The sequence below is a fragment of the Schistocerca serialis genome, chromosome 4, assembly GCF_023864345.2.
Source record: "Schistocerca serialis cubense isolate TAMUIC-IGC-003099 chromosome 4, iqSchSeri2.2, whole genome shotgun sequence".
In the NCBI taxonomy this organism is placed as follows: Eukaryota; Metazoa; Arthropoda; class Insecta; order Orthoptera; family Acrididae; genus Schistocerca; species Schistocerca serialis.
Window position 1 is genome coordinate 564048016 of NC_064641.1, and position 20890 is coordinate 564068905.

At 44.2% G+C, this 20890-nt stretch overlaps 1 protein-coding gene across 1 annotated transcript in view; it reads right to left on the reverse strand.

Moving 5' to 3' along the window:
• LOC126474016 (metabotropic glutamate receptor 4-like) overlaps window positions 1-20890 on the reverse strand; it is an 873060-nt gene that overhangs the window by 473855 nt on the left and 378315 nt on the right. The window contains exon 3 of the mRNA XM_050101416.1: window positions 13983-14127. Coding sequence (XP_049957373.1) covers window positions 13983-14127 — 145 coding nt within the window. The remainder of the gene's footprint in view (window positions 1-13982; window positions 14128-20890) is intronic.

Below are 20890 nucleotides of genomic sequence, written 5' to 3' on the forward strand. Positions count from 1 at the left end.
GTAAGCTTGGTGAGGCACCTGGGAGAGAGAGGCGTCGTATCCCGGTGAAAAATATTGACGAGGTGGTCGTTGCTGTATGACTGACCATGTAGCATGTATCCTGGGAAGTGCTAGTGTTCGTGCGGTGTCACGAGAATTGTCCATTTAACGGTCAACTATACGTAAATTTTTGCGTTGTGTTTTACACTGGTACCCGTGAAAGATCCAGACGGTCCAGCAAACTGAAACCTCTTGATACGCAGCAATGTTCTGGAGTTGCTCTTCGGTTTCTGGAAAGACAGCATTCTATGGAGTGACGAGGCACATTTTACACTACATATCGCAGTGAATACAGAGAAATGCCGAATTTGAGATACTGTTAAATGGAGTTTTGAGCACGAAGAGCCATTGAACTCGCCGTATGTGACTGTGTGGTGTGGATTCACAAGCACCTTTATTATCGGCCAGTCCTTCTTTGAAGAGAATACACATCAGAAAGCCTGTCAAGTGTACGAGGGTTGCCTAGAAAGTAACGCACCGCAGTTTTTCTCAGCAGTAAACAATATTACGTATGTATTACTTGAAGTCTCCTGAATGAGCGCGACAGTTTCCGTTACTTCCGATAGTTAGCGTAGCTGAAGGACTATTTCAAAATGCCGTCTGTAGGTGATGTACATTACAAGCAATGTGCCGTCATTGAATTTCTCACTCCAGAGAAAGAAACTGTGGGGAATATTCACAAACGCTTGTGCAAAGTCTATAGAGTATCTGCTGTCGACAGAAGTACATTTGGTTTCTGAGTACGCAGGGCCGGCCGCGGTGGTCGTGCGGTTCTAGCGCTGCAGTCCGGAACCGCGGGACTGCTACGGTCGCAGGTTCGAATCCTGCCTCGGGCATGCATATGTGTGATGTCCTTAGGTTAGTTAGGTTTAAGTAGTTCTAAGTTCTAGGGGACTGATGACCTAAGATGTTAAGTCCCATAGTGCTCAGAGCCATTTGAACCATTTTAGTACGCAGGGTGAAGTGATCAGAAGGTGGTTCGGCGGAGCTCTACGATTTGCAACGGTCGGGGAGACCATCCACGGCTATCACACCTGACATGTTGCAGCGAGCCAATGTTGTAATTCGCGAGGAGGGACGCATTACGACTCGGCAGTTGGCGCTGCATCTGTCAATCAGAAAAGGAAGTGTGTATGCAATTATCCGCACTCTTGGATATTCAAAAGTGTGTGGAAGATAGGTTCCGCGGTTCCTAACGGTGGATCACATATCGCACAGAAAAAAACGTTTGCCTTGATTTGTTGCAACGTTTTGAAGCTGAGGGCGAGGCCTTCTTGTCCCGTATTGTGACAGCTGATGAAACCTGTGTTCACCATTTTGAGTCCGAAGCAAAACGACAGTCGATGAAATGGCGCCATTCCCACTCCCCGTAGAAGAAAAAATTCAAAGCAACTGCTTCCGCCGGTAAGGTCATAATCACCATGTTCCGGGACTGTGAAGGTGTGATTCTCATTGACGTGATACCAAGAGGCGGTAACATTAATTCAGAAGCATATGTTTACACATTAACAAAATTTAAGACTCGCTTCCGGCGGCTTCGGCCTCCCTATGACCGGGAGAGCGGTGTGCTGACCACATGCCCCTCCACAGCACAGCAACCGATAACGCTCGTCCCCCCACAACTCTGAGTGCTGCTGAACACATCCCAAAACATGAGCTGCATTACTTTCTGGGAACCCTCGTACCATGAGGTCTGCATGCTATCAAGAGTCTCTAATTCACCATATGATTCTTGCTTTGGAAGAGGACAACTGTGTGGAAACCACTGTTTTCATGCAAGGTGGACAACACTTAATGAGCTGCCTCAGCAAAGGATCTGCTTATTGTAACATTTCACGAACATGTTATCTCCTGAGGTTTTCCAGATGCATGGCCTAGAAGATCACCTGGTCTGAATCCATGTTATTTTTGGCTCTGAGGACGTGTAAAAAAACGCATTTACCAGGGACACGTTCGGCCTCTACCTAATTTGAAAATAAGTATATAGGAACACGTTGTTCGGGTTCCACCGGAAATGCTGCGAGCAGTGCTGTAACGGGTACTTTTGGGAAGCTAGATGGGATCAGCCTTGGCCGGCCGACGGCCTGCACAACCCACCCGCGTGTCGTTTGCCACGCCATGGTCGGCCCTGTTTAGAGTCATTTGAGCCAACGATGAGCGATCAGCCAAACATTGTCAAATCTCACAAAGTAAAGGCATCAGTGTATAATAATTATGCGTTATTTATGGTTTTTCAAACAGAGATCTGGCAGAAAAATACGTAAAGACTCAGTATAGGTTAAGTGAAAATTTTAGAGTCTTTGACACGTTAGGCCGCAGTATTCTAAAGCGGCAGCAGTGGAACAAGGAGGCCGATAACCAGTAGAGTCTGCGTAGCAGCAGTCAGCGCTTCGACAGATCGGCGGCTGAGCAAACGGGCAATGCTTCCAAGGAGAACACTTCGCACATGAGCAGTCAATGCTCCAGGAACTGTCAGCATACTGAACTCATGTATCTGGCGAGGCGGAAAACGACGACAGGGCAATGGGCGACCACGCCAGCATACAGGTAAAACAATGGAAAGTCGGCACGTCTGTCGATGTTGGACAGTTTCTGACCAACGTGAGAAGCATAGGTCAGCGGCTAGAAACGACATTGGCAAAAACACCGAATAATTACCTCCGACAATGGGCATGAAGCGTTCCTTCAAGGGGAGAAAGAAGATACAAAGAAACGTCGCCGGGATGGGCAGACCGATGTTTAGACAGCGGACGTCATACTTCGCTACTACGATTTAGCAGCTACGCTGCTCAACAGAAGAAGATGTCGGTACCTCGTGAATAGGTCAACGCACAAGATGCCATCCTAGATGCTACCAGAAAGAAGTTCATATGTTACTTACCCAGGTGGCCGGTGGGGACGAAGGGACTGCGGCCTCACCAAATGGGTCACTGGTGAACCTAGAGGTTGACGAACTTCGCCAGAAGCCGCTTGTTAATAACGCAACGAGCGAGTTCTCAAGGAGAATACCGTGCTGCCGTCGCACTGGGTCACGATACGGTACTGAATGGAAGCTGGCACTCCGCTGCAGCACCAGCCGTCGCCGCATCAGCAGTCACTGGAATCTGCACGCTACGCCTCCGCGCGCACGGCTGCCGCGAGGAGTTCAGCGAGTTAAAACACAATGTATTACTCTGTTTGTTTAAACGGTCTAATGTGTCAGTCAGTGGTTAGTGGGACCACCAATTAGTCTCTCACACCTCACCCACTGAGCCAAGTAAAACACCCATTCCACGACCCACAAAGTGTCACCTTCCCTCCCGCCATCACTGACAAAATAATGACCTTTGCTCCCCTCTGTCACTGACGCTCAATATCTAGTGCGACTAAACCCTGACCCGCTACAGTGTTAATGGCTGGGTAAGGGCATACATTTCGTTTTAGTCTCTTCGGTTTCATCGCAACACTATAGTCCACCATGCAGCAAGGGCCTGTAAACTACTGAGGTAGGCAACATGAAAATAGTCGAAAACGAGATACCTATAGCCTCCGTTACACTTTCTCACATTTCCAGCTCACCATTGCTGAAAAAAAAAGCTCTTATTTGTTACGGTGAGGTCGTCAGGAAGTAGCTTCCGAAATCATTTAATCATGGTTTAAAAGAAAGAATCTTTATGTTCAAGTTTTCTTTGTATCACACTAATAAAATATATTCCAGATCGTTTTTTCCTTTCCTCAGCACCTACAACAGTTCAGAATCAGAATCCTATTCACAGGTCTACAAATTCTGTTTGTATCAACCATCAGCTGGACCAATCCAAGATTAGCTTGCCTTAAAAGGGGAATGTTTAATGTTCCACTCGCCATGCGATTTTTGGAAGCGAGCGGCCCACACACTCGCAAAACGGAACGGATGAAGCAAATAGTGTTCTCACGGAAGTTCAGTTTTATACTATGCGAATCAAGTATGGTCAAAGTCCCTCTCGCAGTAAATCAAAGCCCCGTTGCATATAGGTATTGGTGGCTCATGGCCACGGCTACAGCTACCGTCACGCGCGAATATATGGCGCTGCTTCCTCAGAATGACATTCCCTGATAAACTGCGACACACTGCTTCTCAATACGCACCTCGAACTGCTAATATACCCTCGCTGCTGACGAAAAACGAAACGCTTTCATTTTGCCCGCCAACGGATCCAAATATGTGCTTGAAAAGCAGGCATCGTTCCGCACTATTTGCGATCATCCAGTGACGGAAAAAAATCGCTACACCGAAAAGTAATTAATATATAGTAATCAAATTTAAGGAATACATTTGTTTTAGATAACAGAAGTAAGGGATTTACGTTGCAAAATCAAAGCGTGAGTAAGAAATTGCAAATGTGAAATGATGGAACGTTAATAACCGATGTATCCGCCACAATGTTGAATCCAGTTATGCAAACGTGCACGCATTGTGTTGTACAGGTAACGGATGTCTGTTTATGGGATGGAGTTCCATGCCTGTTACACGTAGTCGGTCTATACAGATACGTTGATGTTTTTTGTGGATGACATGAAGGTGTCGTCCACATGTGCTCGATTGGAGAGAGACGAGCTGTTTGAGAAGGCCAAGGCAACATGTCGACACACTGTAGAACACGTTGGTTATAATAACAGTATGTAGGCGAGCGTTACCCGTTGGAAACACGCTGGAATGCTGCTCATGAATCGGCTTACCACACCTGCAGTGTCCTCAGCATGGAGTGGTAACACCTGTCTCATGGACAATGGATTCTACTGAAGAGAGAGATTGTAGGCGAAGCTGTGTAATCTTGTTAGTAGTAAACTCTTAAAAAATTTCTGGATTAAATGCTTTTACGCTTTTTGGTTTCCAAATCGATGTCTAGGTGAACTAAGTTTCAGTCGCAGTTCCGTTCAAAGAACATGATAAGTTATGTGTACAATATGAACACCTGGTTGAATATACACTAGACTGTGCAACAGGGTTTCAAACCCACATATATTTCATGTCATCAGCAGTATCTTAGTCTTGAAGAGATTATCCACTGCCTTTCACCATGTGCAATCAAGCTGAATGGAAATGTATAGATTACAGAATATTGGAGTAATATTTTTCCATGTGCAATGCATATAGTAGGAGTGAAGAAGCCAAAAGGATCAATTATAATATGTAGCTATTTTAAGTCTACCATTAATGCTCGGGCTAACATATCTTTATCGATTCCCTAGGCCAGAGGAATTGTCTGCAAAATTGCCTCTAAGGGATTTATGTTTCTAAAACTGGTTTCACTGACATCCATTTCTAATTCTCTGTAGATGATAACAAAAATCTATTTTTAATGATAAATGCGAGATTAATATATATATATATATATATATATATATAGGCTTCTTTACTCTTATCCTAAAGAAAGAGAGTCGCTGTGAAAGATGAGTTTGAAATTATGTTTGTTGAAAAGCATCCTACACTGCTTTTATTTATTATATACATTTTGTAAGTTAAGAATTAGTTATTTTTGATCACATGTGTTAGCCACAAGGAAACATTGTGTAGGTCATGTAAACTAAAGGAATAAAACCGAAAAAATGGTTCAAATGGTTCTGAGCGCTATGGGACTTAACTTCTGAGGTCATCAGTCCCCTAGAACTTAGAACTACTTAAACCTAACTAATCGAAGGACATTACACACATCCATGCCCGAGGCAGGATTCGAACCTGCAACCATAGCGGTCGCGCGGTTCCAGACTGCAGCGCCTAGAACCGCGCGGCCACCCCGGCCGGCGATAAAACCGAAAAATTGTCATTGAAATGACACTGATATGGAACACCACACGTGCACATCATCATTCCAGTCACAGAAACATTTGTCATTTTAATACGTTAATGTTATTTCATTCGTACCACTGTTGACAAACTGCAACTTGTTGTCCCGTATCTGAAGATGACCTGCAGAGCAGATTGAAAATGATAGACACTAATAAAAGAAACTACAATGAAGGCGATGTTTTTTCAGTTATTGTAACATCTGAGATCACAGTTCCTATGACACGGCAACAGTTACGAAATTTGTCATCATGTCACAAACATTTGGCTGTTGCTTGGCCCATAAACCCATCTCTATCCGTGAATCACTGAAGAATCACACCAAATGAGGTTGCGTCATGGTAACATAAGCCAGTGGACTCGTCTTTGGGAAGGTAGATGGTTAGCATCCCCATTCAGCCACCCAGATTTTGGTTTTGTTTGCCTTCTCTAAATCGCTTAACGGAAATATCGGCTGTTTCTTTTGAAAAACTTGTAATCCATCAATAATGACTTTAAAATCTAATTTTCCATTTTTCTTTGGAAGAGTCTCTAAAGTTTGAGATTACGTCATGGAAACTTGTGACATATAAACAAATAATGTGTGAACGAATGGTCTCAAAGCCATATAAACTAACGAAGTAGCCTCTAACATCCATTGGCATTGAGGGATTAAAAACTCACAGGGTTTTGGATGAGTTCTCCTAGGCCATGTCAAGTGGTGACTGTCGTGTGGCTGCTGCTGCTGCTATTCTTGAAAGGCTGTGCGTCTACCCGTGACATCACTTGTTATCAATCCATCGTTGTACAAGGTGAGTTGTTCGTTGGCGCCCACCTCTACCAATTCAACTTTCAGTTGGCCGATCCCCTAACTGTTCCTAGCTGCCGTCTCTACTAAGGGTATTATTAGAAATTTATATCTCTATGATACTTTCAGAATGCTGTCCCAAATATCTACATCCATTCAAAGATAGATATCACTTCAGTTTGGTGACTGTTTTCGGTGCATATTTCACTACTGTTGATTTCTCTGGACGCAGTAGATGGAAAACACCTCGTGGTCTATACGGCCCTGGTCAGTAGTGCACAGGTTCGTCTAACTTAAAATTAACCACACCCACACATTACTAAGGGAATTCCTGGCGTCCTGAGACTAACAGCATCTTTCACATGCCTGATATCAAATTTTTGCTGCGAGCCGTGAAGACTGAACCTACTTTGCGCCTATTCAGGAGCCGACTAATCCTACCTGTGACTGAACTACAATACAAAATAGCAAAAACGAAATTGTCGCGCCTTTGAAACCTCAGTATGGAGACGTGGTAACAGTACCTGAGGGAAACAATGAAGACGTCCTGTACAGTTTTAATATAAAAGAATTTGTCTTTAAGACGAGAATCACACTATCAGTGTCGGCCGGGGTGGACGAGCGGTTCTAGGCGCTTCAGTCTGGAACCGCGCGATCGCTACGGTCACAGGTTCGAATCCTGCCTCGGGCCTGGAAGTGTGTGATGTCCTTACGTTAGTTAGGTTTAAGTAGCTCTAAGTTCTATGGAACTGATGACCTCAGATGTTAAGTCCCATAGTACACAGTGCCATTTGAACAATTTTTAAACACTATCAGTCTATTTGCACATGCAGGGGGGCTGCTTTCAAATGAAGCAGCAGACTATTTCGAAAGCAGATATAAGATTTCCAGAGTCTTCAAAATGTTTAGAAAACTGTCTCCTCAATTCTCTCAAGGTCACGATGAATTCTTCCGACCTATCTTTTTCTTCAACGTCAGTGACCTTAAGGAACTGGACTGTGTTTCTTATCTGAATGTGTCTTTTATGCAAAGCAGTTTTTTAAATGCGTCATCAAATCAGAAATTCGTTGTTTCTCAACTTGCAGTGTCTTACTAAAAGCAGTGTGGCGTCAAGTGCACTCAAAATGTGAGGTCTGCAATCCATTTGGGATTTCTAATTTTCGTTCTTGCATTCTTTGTTCCTTTATAAATTCATTTGTACTTTGTAGTAAAGTGTAATGTCTCGATACTCTTCGTTTAATTCCATCGAATGCTGTTGCAACTGACAGTGTAATCGGTCGTACGAGTTCAGTAAATGCCACACAGCAATACTTAATGAAATGTCGCACTGCACCGAATGCTTCCGAGATGGACCGAGCAAAGCCGAGACAGTCCGAACTTCGGTCCACATGCAGATGACCAGTTGTTTGACAAGCCGTGGCCAGCCCTGGTCTAAATTATGGTGTTGTCAACATTGCGATAGTCTGTTGGCAATATAATCATTTAATACGTAAATTTCAGTTTTTCGGATGCTTTCCGAAACATTGATTACTCTGAACTCCGATTTTAAAATGAGGGACTCTGTGGCATCTTAGAAATGTGGTTTGCGGAAAATTTATACGTGGCCGTGGGCGACATGGGGGTAACAAAATACAACCACATCCGAAAAACGAACTTAGATCCACACCTGGTGTTGGGTGGTGTAGACTTTCCACAGAAGACGAAATGTGTGAAGGGCCAATAACAAAAATAACGATTTTGATAAAAATTTTAACTACTGTACTTTGTTAGTGTGGACTGTTGTATGTTCCTGTAGACGTTATGTATAAGATTAGTTTCTTACGAGAATCCTTTCCTGCTTTGCATGAATTCTGGCTTCCAATTCTTCGGAGTTTGCGAGTTTTCTATGCCATATAAAAGTAAGTAATAAGCGTTGTGACAGTCCATTAATGGCTTTAGACACGGTCGCGTGCGGCACTGAGCACGCAGCTAGCCTACCCGAGGCAGCTCTGGCTCTACCCTGCCCCCTACCTCGGTGCGCCTAAGGTAACGCATTTTTCAGTATCGACTCCGGTGGTGGCGGCAGGGGCGTGTGACGGCGCGGGTGTGATTTACAACGACGCTGCCCACGGCGCTGGAAAACTCTCTATTCCCGCAGCAGATTTATGAAGAACGATGGCTCCGTCGCGAGCGTCTCTGCTATGCCGTCGTAGAAGCCCCTCCCCCACCTCCATCCCCCCACCACTCCATGCCACTAGATGATGTACTGAACCACCCCCTTCCCTCTCCGCCGTCTTGGCAACCCCTGCAGATGCTCTTATGAGGGATTTTCGCCGTCAGTCCGCCCGTCGCTCAGCAGTTTCACCCTCTGTGCAAGATGAAATGTGTTATTGGAGGAACTGTTCTTTACTTTTTCGGTAGCCATCGAAAACAGATTAAACAACGCTGTCTGTTACTTATTGCCAACTATTAAAAATTAAATTCTTAAAAGGCATCTTCCCAGTAACATCTTCTTCGTTACACTTCAAAAAAAAGTGTGTGAATTTCTAAGGGTGCTGAGAATTGTTCCGGGTTGTATGGCCGTGGTCCATGGAACTCTTCAATCCCTGACGTTTCGTCCAAGGCTACGTTGGACATCTTCGGAGGTGCTCCTGCTTGTGCTGAGTCTTGCCGACTGACGAGTCGGACGTTGAAGAGCGGACAACGATAGGACACAGCGATGGAAGAACACCGTTTCTCTACCCTTCATTAAAAAAGTAACGGATCAAATCGGCAATATTCTAAGGAAACATGATGTTCGACCGATTTTCAGAACAACTAAGAACATAGGCCAAGCACTTCGTTCCGTTAAGGATAAACATCCCCCTCCGTCTGCAAATGGTGTACGTGTGGCAAGGTCTACATTGGAACTACATAGAGAAGTGTGAATACACGGTTGGAGGGACATAAAAGTCTTTGCCAACTAGGGAAAACAGACAAATCAGCCGTGGCGGAACATGCTCTTCAATCAGGTGATCACGTTGTGAAATTTTCGGAAACTGAAGTTTTATGAACTATGACGAACTATTATCCAAGGCTATATAAAGAAGCCATCGAAATCTATAAACATGAGGATAATTTTAACAGAAAAGAAGAAGCCATGAAACTCAGTGATACATGGACTGTGGCGCTACAGAATCGATGAGAAGTTTTTATCTTTGACGTACTATAATCGATAGTTAAAAAATTTTATCTTTGGCAAGATTTATCTCTGCTATCACGTGACATCCAGAACACGCCAACTTTCCACGGTATTTAGGCCGCTCTTCGACGTCCGACTCGTCAGTCGGCAAGACTCAGCACAACCAGGAGCACCTCCGAAGATGTCCAACGTAGCTTTGGACGAAACGTCAGGGATTGAAGAGTTCCGTGGACCACGTCCATACAACCCGGAAAAATTCTCAGCAGCTGAAACATCCTGTCATGAAAGCCTTCATTGTATGAATTTCTAAGGGATCAAACAGCTGAGGTCATCGGTCCCTAGACCTACACATTACTTAAACTTACTTAAACTAACTTATACTAAGAATAGCACACACACACACACCCATGCCCGAGGCAGGACTCGAACCTCCGGCGGGAAGGGCCGCGCAGTCAGTGACATGGCGCCTCTAACCGCGCGGCCATTCCGCGCGGCTATACTTTTAAGTTCATTTATTCTGACACCCTCAGACCATATATCTTCGGTCTTTCTGTGACTGGAGAGAAAGGCTGCAAGGGTCTCTTTAGAATTTGTCTGTTCTTTAAGTGATTTTAGTAGAGCTTTGTGAACCAGATGTAACTTCAGTGTGAAGACAGGGGAGCTGGGTTATTGTGCAGAATGGATAATCTGTGCATTCCAAATCTAGTATTCGAGAGAAAAATTATGACTTACTTCTGTTACTGCCTTCTGATCCCTGTTAGTAACAGTCGGAAACAAGAAGACAGTCGCTGTTTGACTTGTGGAATGCTTCAGTGTGAGACAAATAAAGCTGGTCAGTTTCTTGTTTTTTTTTCAGTAAACAGAAAATATGAAGATAAGATTTCGAAGGTTACGAGCCATCTCGCTTGCCTCCTTCAATTAATAAGCTAACATTATCTGCTCCTTTTTATGGCTGGAGATATGCGGGACACATGATTCTCATCAGTTAATTTAACTCTGATGGATTCGAAGTATTGTATTTAGTAAAAACAGCAGGGGTTGTTTGTCTGAACTTGTGTAGATTTGGCCAGGGGAATTTATGGGAACCTTGCAGTTCGTTTCCCCAGGAATTGGTGAACGGCCAAGACATCCAACACAGGGATAACGGATCAGACCACTCGCCACTCAAAGGATTAAGTCCCTGGCTTAGGCGGTTGTCAGGCACTCGAGTAAGGCTTGCGGTATTCTCGTATCACTCGAAGAAGGACGGGAATTTCGGTGTTGGGGCTAGCTGGTTTGCGTCCAGAGCTGGCCCGCCACCTGACAACATCTGGAAAGAACTCATTGTTCTTGAAGAGGACAGGAGTGCTGCTGCGGAAACAGAACCTGGTGGAGTTCCCGTCTCGTTCACTCGGCGTGCTGGAAATCCCAAATTGTATAAACGACGTTTTGATTTACGAACTTCATGATGAAGTAGCTGCGGGTCAGCTTTAATCAGTAAAACGAAAAACCAGTCCAAAGTTCGAAAAAAAGTAAAATTTGCAACTTTGGACTGGTTTTTCGTTCTACTAACGTTCTGATTCCCCTATCACCAATTAACATCAGACGCACATTTCTGCAACAAACTTTGAGAGGAGAGTGAGTCCTTATTGACCATCTATTTGATACATTCTATGATGGCAAATTATTTAACATTGTAATAATTTCACGCCACTGGACAGAAGTAAATAACGTTTTGCGACATTGGTGCTTCCTGCCTTGCCTGCTAAAACTGGGTGTTAGTTGCAGGGACGCATGGTCGGGAACACTCTTGGATCGATCGTCTTAGAGGCGACTTCATGTGCTCTATCGCTGGGATCGTGTTCTGCGCTGGGACGTCGTTCTAACGGCTTAGCGCAGTACTTTGATTCCAGGCTGTTGCAGATCTCGTGCTAACTCTTCTCTTCAGGCCCATCGAGACGGCAAGAGATTAGTGAGCATAATGTGCAACACTGGGTCGTTACGTGGGTGTTAACCATTTTATAAAGGTGCACCTACTTCACTGTGCTGTTAGGTACCAATAACAAATATACGTTCTTTTCGTTGTAGTTTGGACGACCAACAACTACATGATACTAACAAAAAATGTTCAAATGTGTGCGAAATCTTCTGGGACTTAACTGCTAAGGTCATCAGTCCCTAAGCTTACACACTATTTAACCTAAATTATTCTAAACACAAACACACACACACACACACACACACACACACACACACACACACACACACACACACACACACACACACCCATGCCCGAGGGAGGACTCGAACCTCCGCCGGGATCAGCCGCACAGTCCATGACTGTAGCTCCCCAGACCGCTCGGCTAATCCCGCGCGGCTCTGACTAACAAATTTGTATTGTTAATCCGTTGGTTTTCTTGTGTGGAAAAGCGAACTTTTTTAAATAAATGACCGGTTTATTTTGACTTGAATTTCATTTGTGGTACGTAGTGCTCCCTCCATCTCGTTTTCATTATCACCTTTCGATCTCATGATATCGTCAAATTTCCGGTAGCGTATTTCGATTGTGTTAACTTTATCAACATTAGGTCTAAAGAGGTGTATCAGAGTCTATATAGTCTCTGATTCCAGTATATTGTTGTTGTTGTGGTATTCAGTCCTGAGACTGGTTTGATGCAGCTCTCAATGCTACTCTATCCTGTGCAAGCTTCTTCATCTCCCAGTACTTCCTGCAACCTACATCCTTCTGAATCTGCTTAGTGTATTCATATCTTGGTCTCCCTCTACGATTTTTACCCTCCACGCTGCCGTCCAACGCTAAATTTGTGATCCCTTGATGCCTCAGAACATGTCCTACCAACCGGTCTCTTCTTCTTGTCAAGTTGTGCCACAAACTCCTCTTCCCCAATTCTATTCAATACCTCCTCATTAGTTATGTGATCTACCCATCTAGTCTTCAGCATTCTTCTGTAGCACCACATTTCGAAAGCTTCTATTCTCTTCTTGTCCAAACTATTTATCATCCATGTTTCACTTCCATACATGGCTACACTCCATACAAATACTTTCAGAAATGAATTCCTGACACTTAAATCAATACTCGATGATAACAAATTTCTCTTCTTCAGAAACGCTTTCCTTGCCTTTGCCAGTCTACATTTTATATCCTCTCTACTTCGACCATCATCAGTTATTTTGCTCCCCAAATAGCAAAACTCCTTTACTACTTTAAGTGTCTCATTTCCTAATCTAATTCCCTCAGCATCACCCGACTTAATTCGACTACATTCCATTATCCTCGTTTTGCTTTTGTTGATGTTCATCTTATATCCTCCTTTCAAGAGACTGTCCATTCCGTTCAACTGCTCTTCCAAGTCCTTTGCTGTCTCTGACAGAATTACAATGTCTTCGGCGAACCTCAAAGTTTTTATTTCCTCTCCTTGGATTTTAATACCTACTGCGAATTTGTCTTTCGTTTCCTTTACTGCTTGCTCAATATACAGATTGAATAACATCGGGGAGAGGCTACAACCCTGTCCCACTCCCTTCCAAACCACTGCTTCCCTTTCATATCCCTCGACTCTTATAACTGCCATCTGTTTTCTGTACAAATTGTAAATAGCCTTTCGCTCCCTGTATTTTACCCCTGCCACCTTTAGAATTTGAAAGAGAGTATTCCAGTCAACATTGTCTAAAGCTTTCTCTAAGTCTACAAATGCTATAAACGTAGGTTTGCCTTTCCTTAATCTTTCTTCTAAAATAAGTCGTAAGGTCAGTATTGCCTCACGTGTTCCAACATTTCTACGCAATCCAAACTGATCTTCCCCGAGGTCGGCTTCTACCAGTTTTTCCAGTAACGATGTCTAAATTCACACACATGAGGTATTACAGCTTGCAGTAGTTACTGATTTACATGGTAATCTACGTTCCCACATACTTTCTGCGCATGCTTCGGTGTAACCCTCGGATAACTACTGTGACAGTATATTAACTTCTTTCTACGACGACCGCTTCTTCCGATTCTTCCGCAAATAATAAATGTGACACCATAGCTGTCATTCAACAGTCAAACGAAAAAAAGTAATGAAGAATGATAAAAAAGGAATTATCTTTGAAAATAGCGGGACTAATAAGTTGTGCTGTGTGTTGTACACTATATGGCTAGCGCCTTGGGCCACGCGCCTCTGCTATCCACGGTTGGGCACACTCACCCCTGGCCCGCGGCTTGGTGAGCAGCTTGTTGACGATGCTGTCGTAGCCGGCCTCTTCAGCGACGCCCGAGTCCTTCACCAGCTTCTCCTTGACGGCGATGCAGATGTTGTGGCGAGCCAACAGTGTCTCCAGCTCTTCGAACGCCTGTAACAGTAAGAGCATTTATGCGTTACATCTGCTGAACACGAATTACGCCTTAACCCCTGTAGACGAGCTCAACAAATAGCTGATACTCTAGCAGACATATTCTTCTCGAGAGAATCAGCAGCTGAAGTGATATTTAAAATAATTATCATTTATTGTTGAGTCTCAGTTGTACATTTAAAAAAAATTAAATTATGTGTTTCTACCACTCTCTACCACTCTTCAGACCTAAGTAACTGCGTCAGCAACTCGCCCTGCCTATTCAGAACTTCTTATCAGAGTACTCTGATACCAAGTTCCGAACCTCGATAAGACTAAAATTCTTAGATCCGAAGATATCCAGAGTGGTCGAAACATGTCATTTAATTAAAAAAAATACGCGCGCCTCAGAGTTAATAATAAATGAGACTCGTTTTAAATTTGTGACGCTTTGTATCCATTGCTGTAGTTGTATAAAGAAGCATTTTTGAGCATTTGGCACACGTCGCAGATTTGCAATATTTCGGGTTGCAAGTAGAGGAAATGACACAGTGCTGTGATAGTTTACTGAACTACTTCAGCAGTTGGAATTTGAGAGGTCTGTATAGCGCGAACGCATGTATTTCAGCAGTTGATATTTATAAATATTGATATTTGTTCAAAAATGTTCAAATGTGTGTGAAATCTTATGGGCCTTAACTGCTAAGGTCATCAGTCCCTAAGCTTACACACTACGTAACCTAAATTATCCTAAGGACAAACACACACGCCCATGCCCGAGAGAGGACTCGAACCTCCGCCGGGACCAGCCGCACAGTCCATGACTGCAGCGTCCCAGACCGCTCGTCTAATCCCGCGCGGCTATTGATATTTGGCTGGTAAGTTAAGGTCTTTAAAAACAAAATTATATGATATAAATAGTTTTAGCTATATCTGGATAAAAATTATTATAGCTGACAGTATTCAAGAAAGAGGGAGCGTATTTTTCTAAACGCTACAAATACGTTAACACTGTCACCGACAAAAAGGTGTTGCTTTTGTAGAAAATTAATGCTGCAACATTTCACGGAAAGGAGAAGAACGTGTTATTTAGCCTGCATTAATTGTGAATCTCTCACCCAGCGCAAAGTCCGAAGCGGTTAGAAAAATTCGCAGGTGATTACTGTGTATATGAATGGTAAGAGAGTAGACACACAAAATTACAGACCAATATCCTTAATCTTGGTTTGCTGCAGAATTCTTGAACATTCTCAGTAATAAATTTCCTTGAGGCCGGAAAGCTTCTGTCCACGCATCAGCACGGATTTAAATAGCATTGCTACTGCGAGACTCAGCTTCCCCTTTTCTCTGATGATATCCTGCTCACCATGAATGACGCGCGGTAGACAGCTTCGGTATTCCTAGATTTTAGGAAAGCGTTTGAGACGCTGCCCACTGCAGAGTGCTAACCAAGGTCTGAGCTTGAGGAATAGGTTCCAAGATATGGGAGTGGCTCGAAGACTTCTTAAGTAACAGAGCCCAGAACGTGGTACTCGATGGTGAGTGATCTTGAGAGACGAAGCTTTCTTCAGAAATGCCGCAGGGAAGTGCTATAGGATTGCTCTTGTTCTCTATATACATAAATAACATGACGGAGAGGTAAGCAGCAATTTGCGGCTGTTTGCTGAAGGCTATGTGTGTCCACTAGGATGCCGTCGTTGAGTGACTTAGGAGGAAACAAGAAAACTTAGAAAAAATTTCTAGTTGTTGTGATGAATAGGGGCATCCTCTAAAAGTAGAAAAAAACGTAATTTAATGCAAGTGAGTAGGAAAAACGATAATTCAGCGTTAACAGTATGCTGCTTCACACAGTGACGTCGATTAAATACCTAGGCGTAACTTTCTTCAGCATAAAATTCAGTCCTCAGTTGCAAATATGTTTGTATCACGCTTTACCGGTTATGACAAAATTAATTTGTCATTTTCAGAAGCTTAGTATTGGTTTAGCAGATGTCAATATCGTCTTCACAGAAGTATAATGACATGGTATGTCCAGAAATGTACATATTATATGTGAATATTGGAAACAAAGATTGTCAATTTACAGTAATTAAACCACGTCTAGAAGTGATTGAGTGTGTAATAGCAGCGAAGCCATGCGGAAATCCGTTTTGTAAGCTTCCGGGCCTGACAAGGAATATTACTAGGCCTACTTGCTCGTGTGTGGTTGCAGATACAGAGGACGAGGATCATACGGAAGAACATAACCAATTTCTTCCGTCGTTTTTGAGATTCTATCAATGTTCTGACAGTCCATGAATTATGCGAAGAAGAGCTAATTTAAGAAATTCTGGTACTCGTCATAACGGGAGGGATAATGCCCCTCTTAAATAAAGAAGCTTGTAATAAGAAACGTAATCCATTTCTCTTATTTGGCAACGATACTCAGAACATCCTTGATCGTCAGTAATAGAAACTGCTGAAGATAATAGGCCATAGTGCTCAGAGCCATTTGAACCATTTTATTTTATGTCAACAAGACAATTAAGAGCTTTAATAAAATGTGTTTAAAGTTTTCGAAATACAAAAGATCGCTTATTTCCATCACCTGGTAATATCAATCTCACACCATTACTGTTCCTTACGCTTTTTGATATAAAACATACATAATTGGTGTCTTAAAAGACACCAATTTTGATATAAAACATACATAATTGGTGTCTTAAAAGACACCAATTATGTATGTTTTATATTAAAAAGCGTAAGGAACAGTAATGGAGTGAGACTGATATTACCAGGTGATGGAAATAAGCGATCTTTTGTATTTCGAAAACTTTAAACACATTTTATTAAAGCTCTTAATTGTCTTGTTGACATAAAATAAAATGGTTCAAATGGCTCTGAGCATTATGGGACTTAACATATATGGTCATCAGTCCCCTAGAACTTAGAACTACTTAAACCTAACTAACAGAAGGACAACACACAACACCCAGCCATCACGAGGCAGAGAAAATCCCTGACCCCGCCGGGAATCGAACCCGGAAACCCGGGCGCGGGAAGCGAGAACGCTACCGCACGACCACGAGATGCGGGCAAACACAAAATACATTACCTTACAATTGGCTGCTAGTTTTGACTGTAAAACAGCCATCTTCAGATATCTCATCTGAAGGTGGTTGTTTAACAATAAAGATTAGTAATCACTTGTAATGTGTTTTATGCGATCAAGACCATTAAAATTTTTATACAATTTTTTATAGTTTCAGCAATAAAAATATAGAATTTTAATTTTTTTGTATTTATTACTTAAAAGTTCTATCCATAAAACATTAACATTCGTACTATGATACCCCCCCTGGTGGCCACTTACAGCTTACAGCGGTAGCCGGGAGGGTGCTCTTACCTTGCTTAACCTTGGACACCTTGCGAAGAGCCTGGTGGACAACAAAAAGCCTTGCAGGTAACTGTGGACCCATGCAGGGTCTAAGAAAAAACGTCAAGGATGCACAAATGGAGGTCTGTGAATATTGTCGGTGGCAGCAGCCGTTTCCTGCAGACTTAAAAAATCGAGAACTTGTCTAGAATTCAGGTACCCCCACAGGCAACGGGATGGAGCATACACTCAAAACGCCAAGAATTCACAAAGGGAGGCGTGCAAAAGTGAAGAACTTAGGAAGGAGTCTGCGTGCTTAAAAAGGATGTTTTGTGGACAGTAAGGAGGCTGTAATATCTTAGACTTTCCCAGCGATTTCGTGACATCTCGTTGAGTCGGGTGTACTGCCGGTGGTCTGCGTTTGTGTAGCTCAATATTTAGACATCGTACCTCGGCGTCTTCATCAGGTGTTTCCTCTGACTGAACGACAGGCTGACCGTGTCCCGTATTTATGTCTGGACGGTGTCTGGCGTTCCCTATGCCGTCCGCTCCCGCTCCGACCGTGTCGGTTGGTCGCCAGATGTTCCGTCTTCCGTCCGCGCCCGCTTCCGCTGTTTCCCACGGTGGTGGCCGTTTCATGGCGTCCCTACTAGGTCCGCGCCCGCCAGGGTGTTCCTAGCAGTGTCGACAGGCTGCGTTTGCTGTTGGTGACCGTTCCGACTTTCTCTAGCGTCCCTGTCATTCTCCTGCTCTTGTGTTTTGTTCCATTGTTTTTGTAATAGGTCCAAAGCCGGGTTCCACGCCGTGCTGAGTTGGTATCCCGCTTCCCGGTTTATCATGTTCTCTGTCATCTTGATTTCGATCGATTCAGTGATGACGCTGTCCAAAAATTTTGGTGTCTGAGATAAGATCCTGGTTTTATCATAATTCATGGTGTGCTCAAGTTCCAAGTAATGTTCTGCTGTTGCCGATTTAGTGGCTTGTCGTAGCCTGGTATGTCTTTGGTGCTCTTTACATATTATATCAACGGTCCTGGTGGTCTGGCCAATGTAAGACATACCGCATTCACATGGTATATTGTACATACCAGATTTTCTCAATCCTAGATCATCCTCAACCGTTTCAAGAAGCGCCCTGATCTTGTTTGGTGGGTGGAACACACTCCTGATATTGTGATTTTTCAGTATTCTGCTAATCTTAGCAGATATAGGTCCTGCACACGGTAGAAATGCTACCCTCCTGGTCTCTTCTTGTTCTTCTCCCTTAGTATCATGTCGTCTGGAGGGATGTAGCGCCTTACGAATGTCCCTTGTTGAGTAACACTTGCAGTAGGTGTTCTAACTCTGCTGTCAAGCTGTCTGAGTCGGACAGTGTTTTGGCTCGATGAACAAGTGTTCTCAGCACCCCAATCTTCTGTGCCGCATGATGGCAGCTGTCAGCCTGTAGGTATAAATCGGTGTGTGTAGGTATTCTATACACACTATGGCCTAATGTGCCGTCTGTCTTCCTTTTCAGCAGGACATCAAGGAAAATAAGTTGACCATTATTTTCTAGTTGCATTGTGAAGTTAATGCTGCGGTGTCTCGAGTTCAGATGGTCAAGAAACTCCTGCAGTTTTTCCCGACCATGTGGATAGATGACAAACGAGTCATCAACGTACCTATAGAAACAGGTCGGCTTGTAGCCAGTGATTGTAAGTGCCTCATCCTCGAATCTCTCCATAAACAGATTTGCCACAACCGGATATAAGGGACTACCCATCGCCACCCCTTCAGTCTGTTCATAAAATTGGCCTCCACATACGAAATAGGTCGATGTTAAGATATGCTTGAAAAGGTGCAACACAGCTCCAAGAAATTTTTCACTGATTAAATCGAATGTGTCGTGAAGTGGCATCCTAGTGAACAGAGACACAATATCAAAGCAGACCATGATGTCTTTGTTAGAGATTCGTAGGTTTTTGAGACTTTCCACGAAGCCTGATGAGTTGCGGATGTGGTGGATCACTTTCCCACACACAGTGCTAACATCTTCTTAAGATGGGTGGCTGTAGGATAGGTGGTTGCACCAATATTGATTACCATAGGACGCAACGGTATACCCTCTTTATGGAACTTGGGCATTCCATATAATCTAAGTGGTACTGGTGCCTTAGCTTTCAGGTGCTTGACAACCTTCTCAGGCCATCCTGTTTCCTTGAGCAGAGCTCAGGTTTTCCTGCCCACTCTATCGGTGGGGTCGTTCTCTAGTGGAGAAGATCAGGACGCTTCTTGGAACGGTTAAGGATGATATGGGATTCAGAAAACCTGGTATCTACCATATACCATGTGAATGAGGTATATCTTAAATAGGTCAGACCACCAGGACCGTTGATATAAGAGCACCAAAGACATATCAGGCTACGACAAGCCACTAAATCGGCAATAGAAGAACGTTGCTTGGAACTTGGGCACACCATGAATTATGATAAAGCCAGGATCTTATCTCAGACTCCCAAATTTGGGACAGCGTCGTCACTGAATCGATTAAAATCAAGATGCCAGAGAGCTTGATAAACCGGGAAGCTGGATACCAACTCAGCACGTCGTGGAACCCGGCTTTGGAACCATTACAAAAATGGAAGGAAACATAAGACCAAGAGAATGACTTGGGCGCTGGAGAAAGTCGGAACGGTCACCAACAGCAAAACGCAGCCTGTCGACAGTGCGAGGAACGGGCCCGGCTGGCGCAGAGCTAGTAGGGTACTCCATGAAACGGCCGCCACCGTGGAACCAGCGGAAGCGGGCGCGGACGGAAGATGGAACATCTAGCGATCAACCGACATGGTCGCAGCGGGAGCGGACGGCGTAGGGAACGCCAGACACCGTCCAAACATAAATACGGGACACGGTCAGCCTGTCGTTCAGAGACCGTCCGGAGAGGAGCTCAGAGATGGCTCACAGTGCTGAACGCACGCTGAAGCGAAGGGTGTGGCGAATCCACGATCAGCAGAGCTTGCTCTGTTGACGTTCCCATCCGGCCCCCCAACCGAGATGGACCGGCTGTGTGACCCGGAAGTCGAGGTGGCTGATTTCCTGGGACTAGAAGACGAGCGCAGAGCGGCGGATCATCTCCCGGCGGAGCTTGCTCCGTCGGCGGCCCCATCCGACCCTCTGCTTATGACGGAACAGCCAGTGAAGAACCAGAGGGAGGAAGGAAGCGAGATGAGACGGCGTTATGCGGCCAATGCCTCGGCAGAGACTGCAAGTAGCGGGGGAAGTCGCCTCCCGGTTATACCGGCGGATGCGGCCTGTCCGCTACCTAAGACGTCTCGCTCCGGGAAGACGACAGATGATGAAGAGCAATAGCACGAGACAAAGCTGATGGACCGAGTAGCTGTAATGCACTTCGACCTCGGTCGAGGAAGCTAGATGCGGGGGGAGTCGCCGG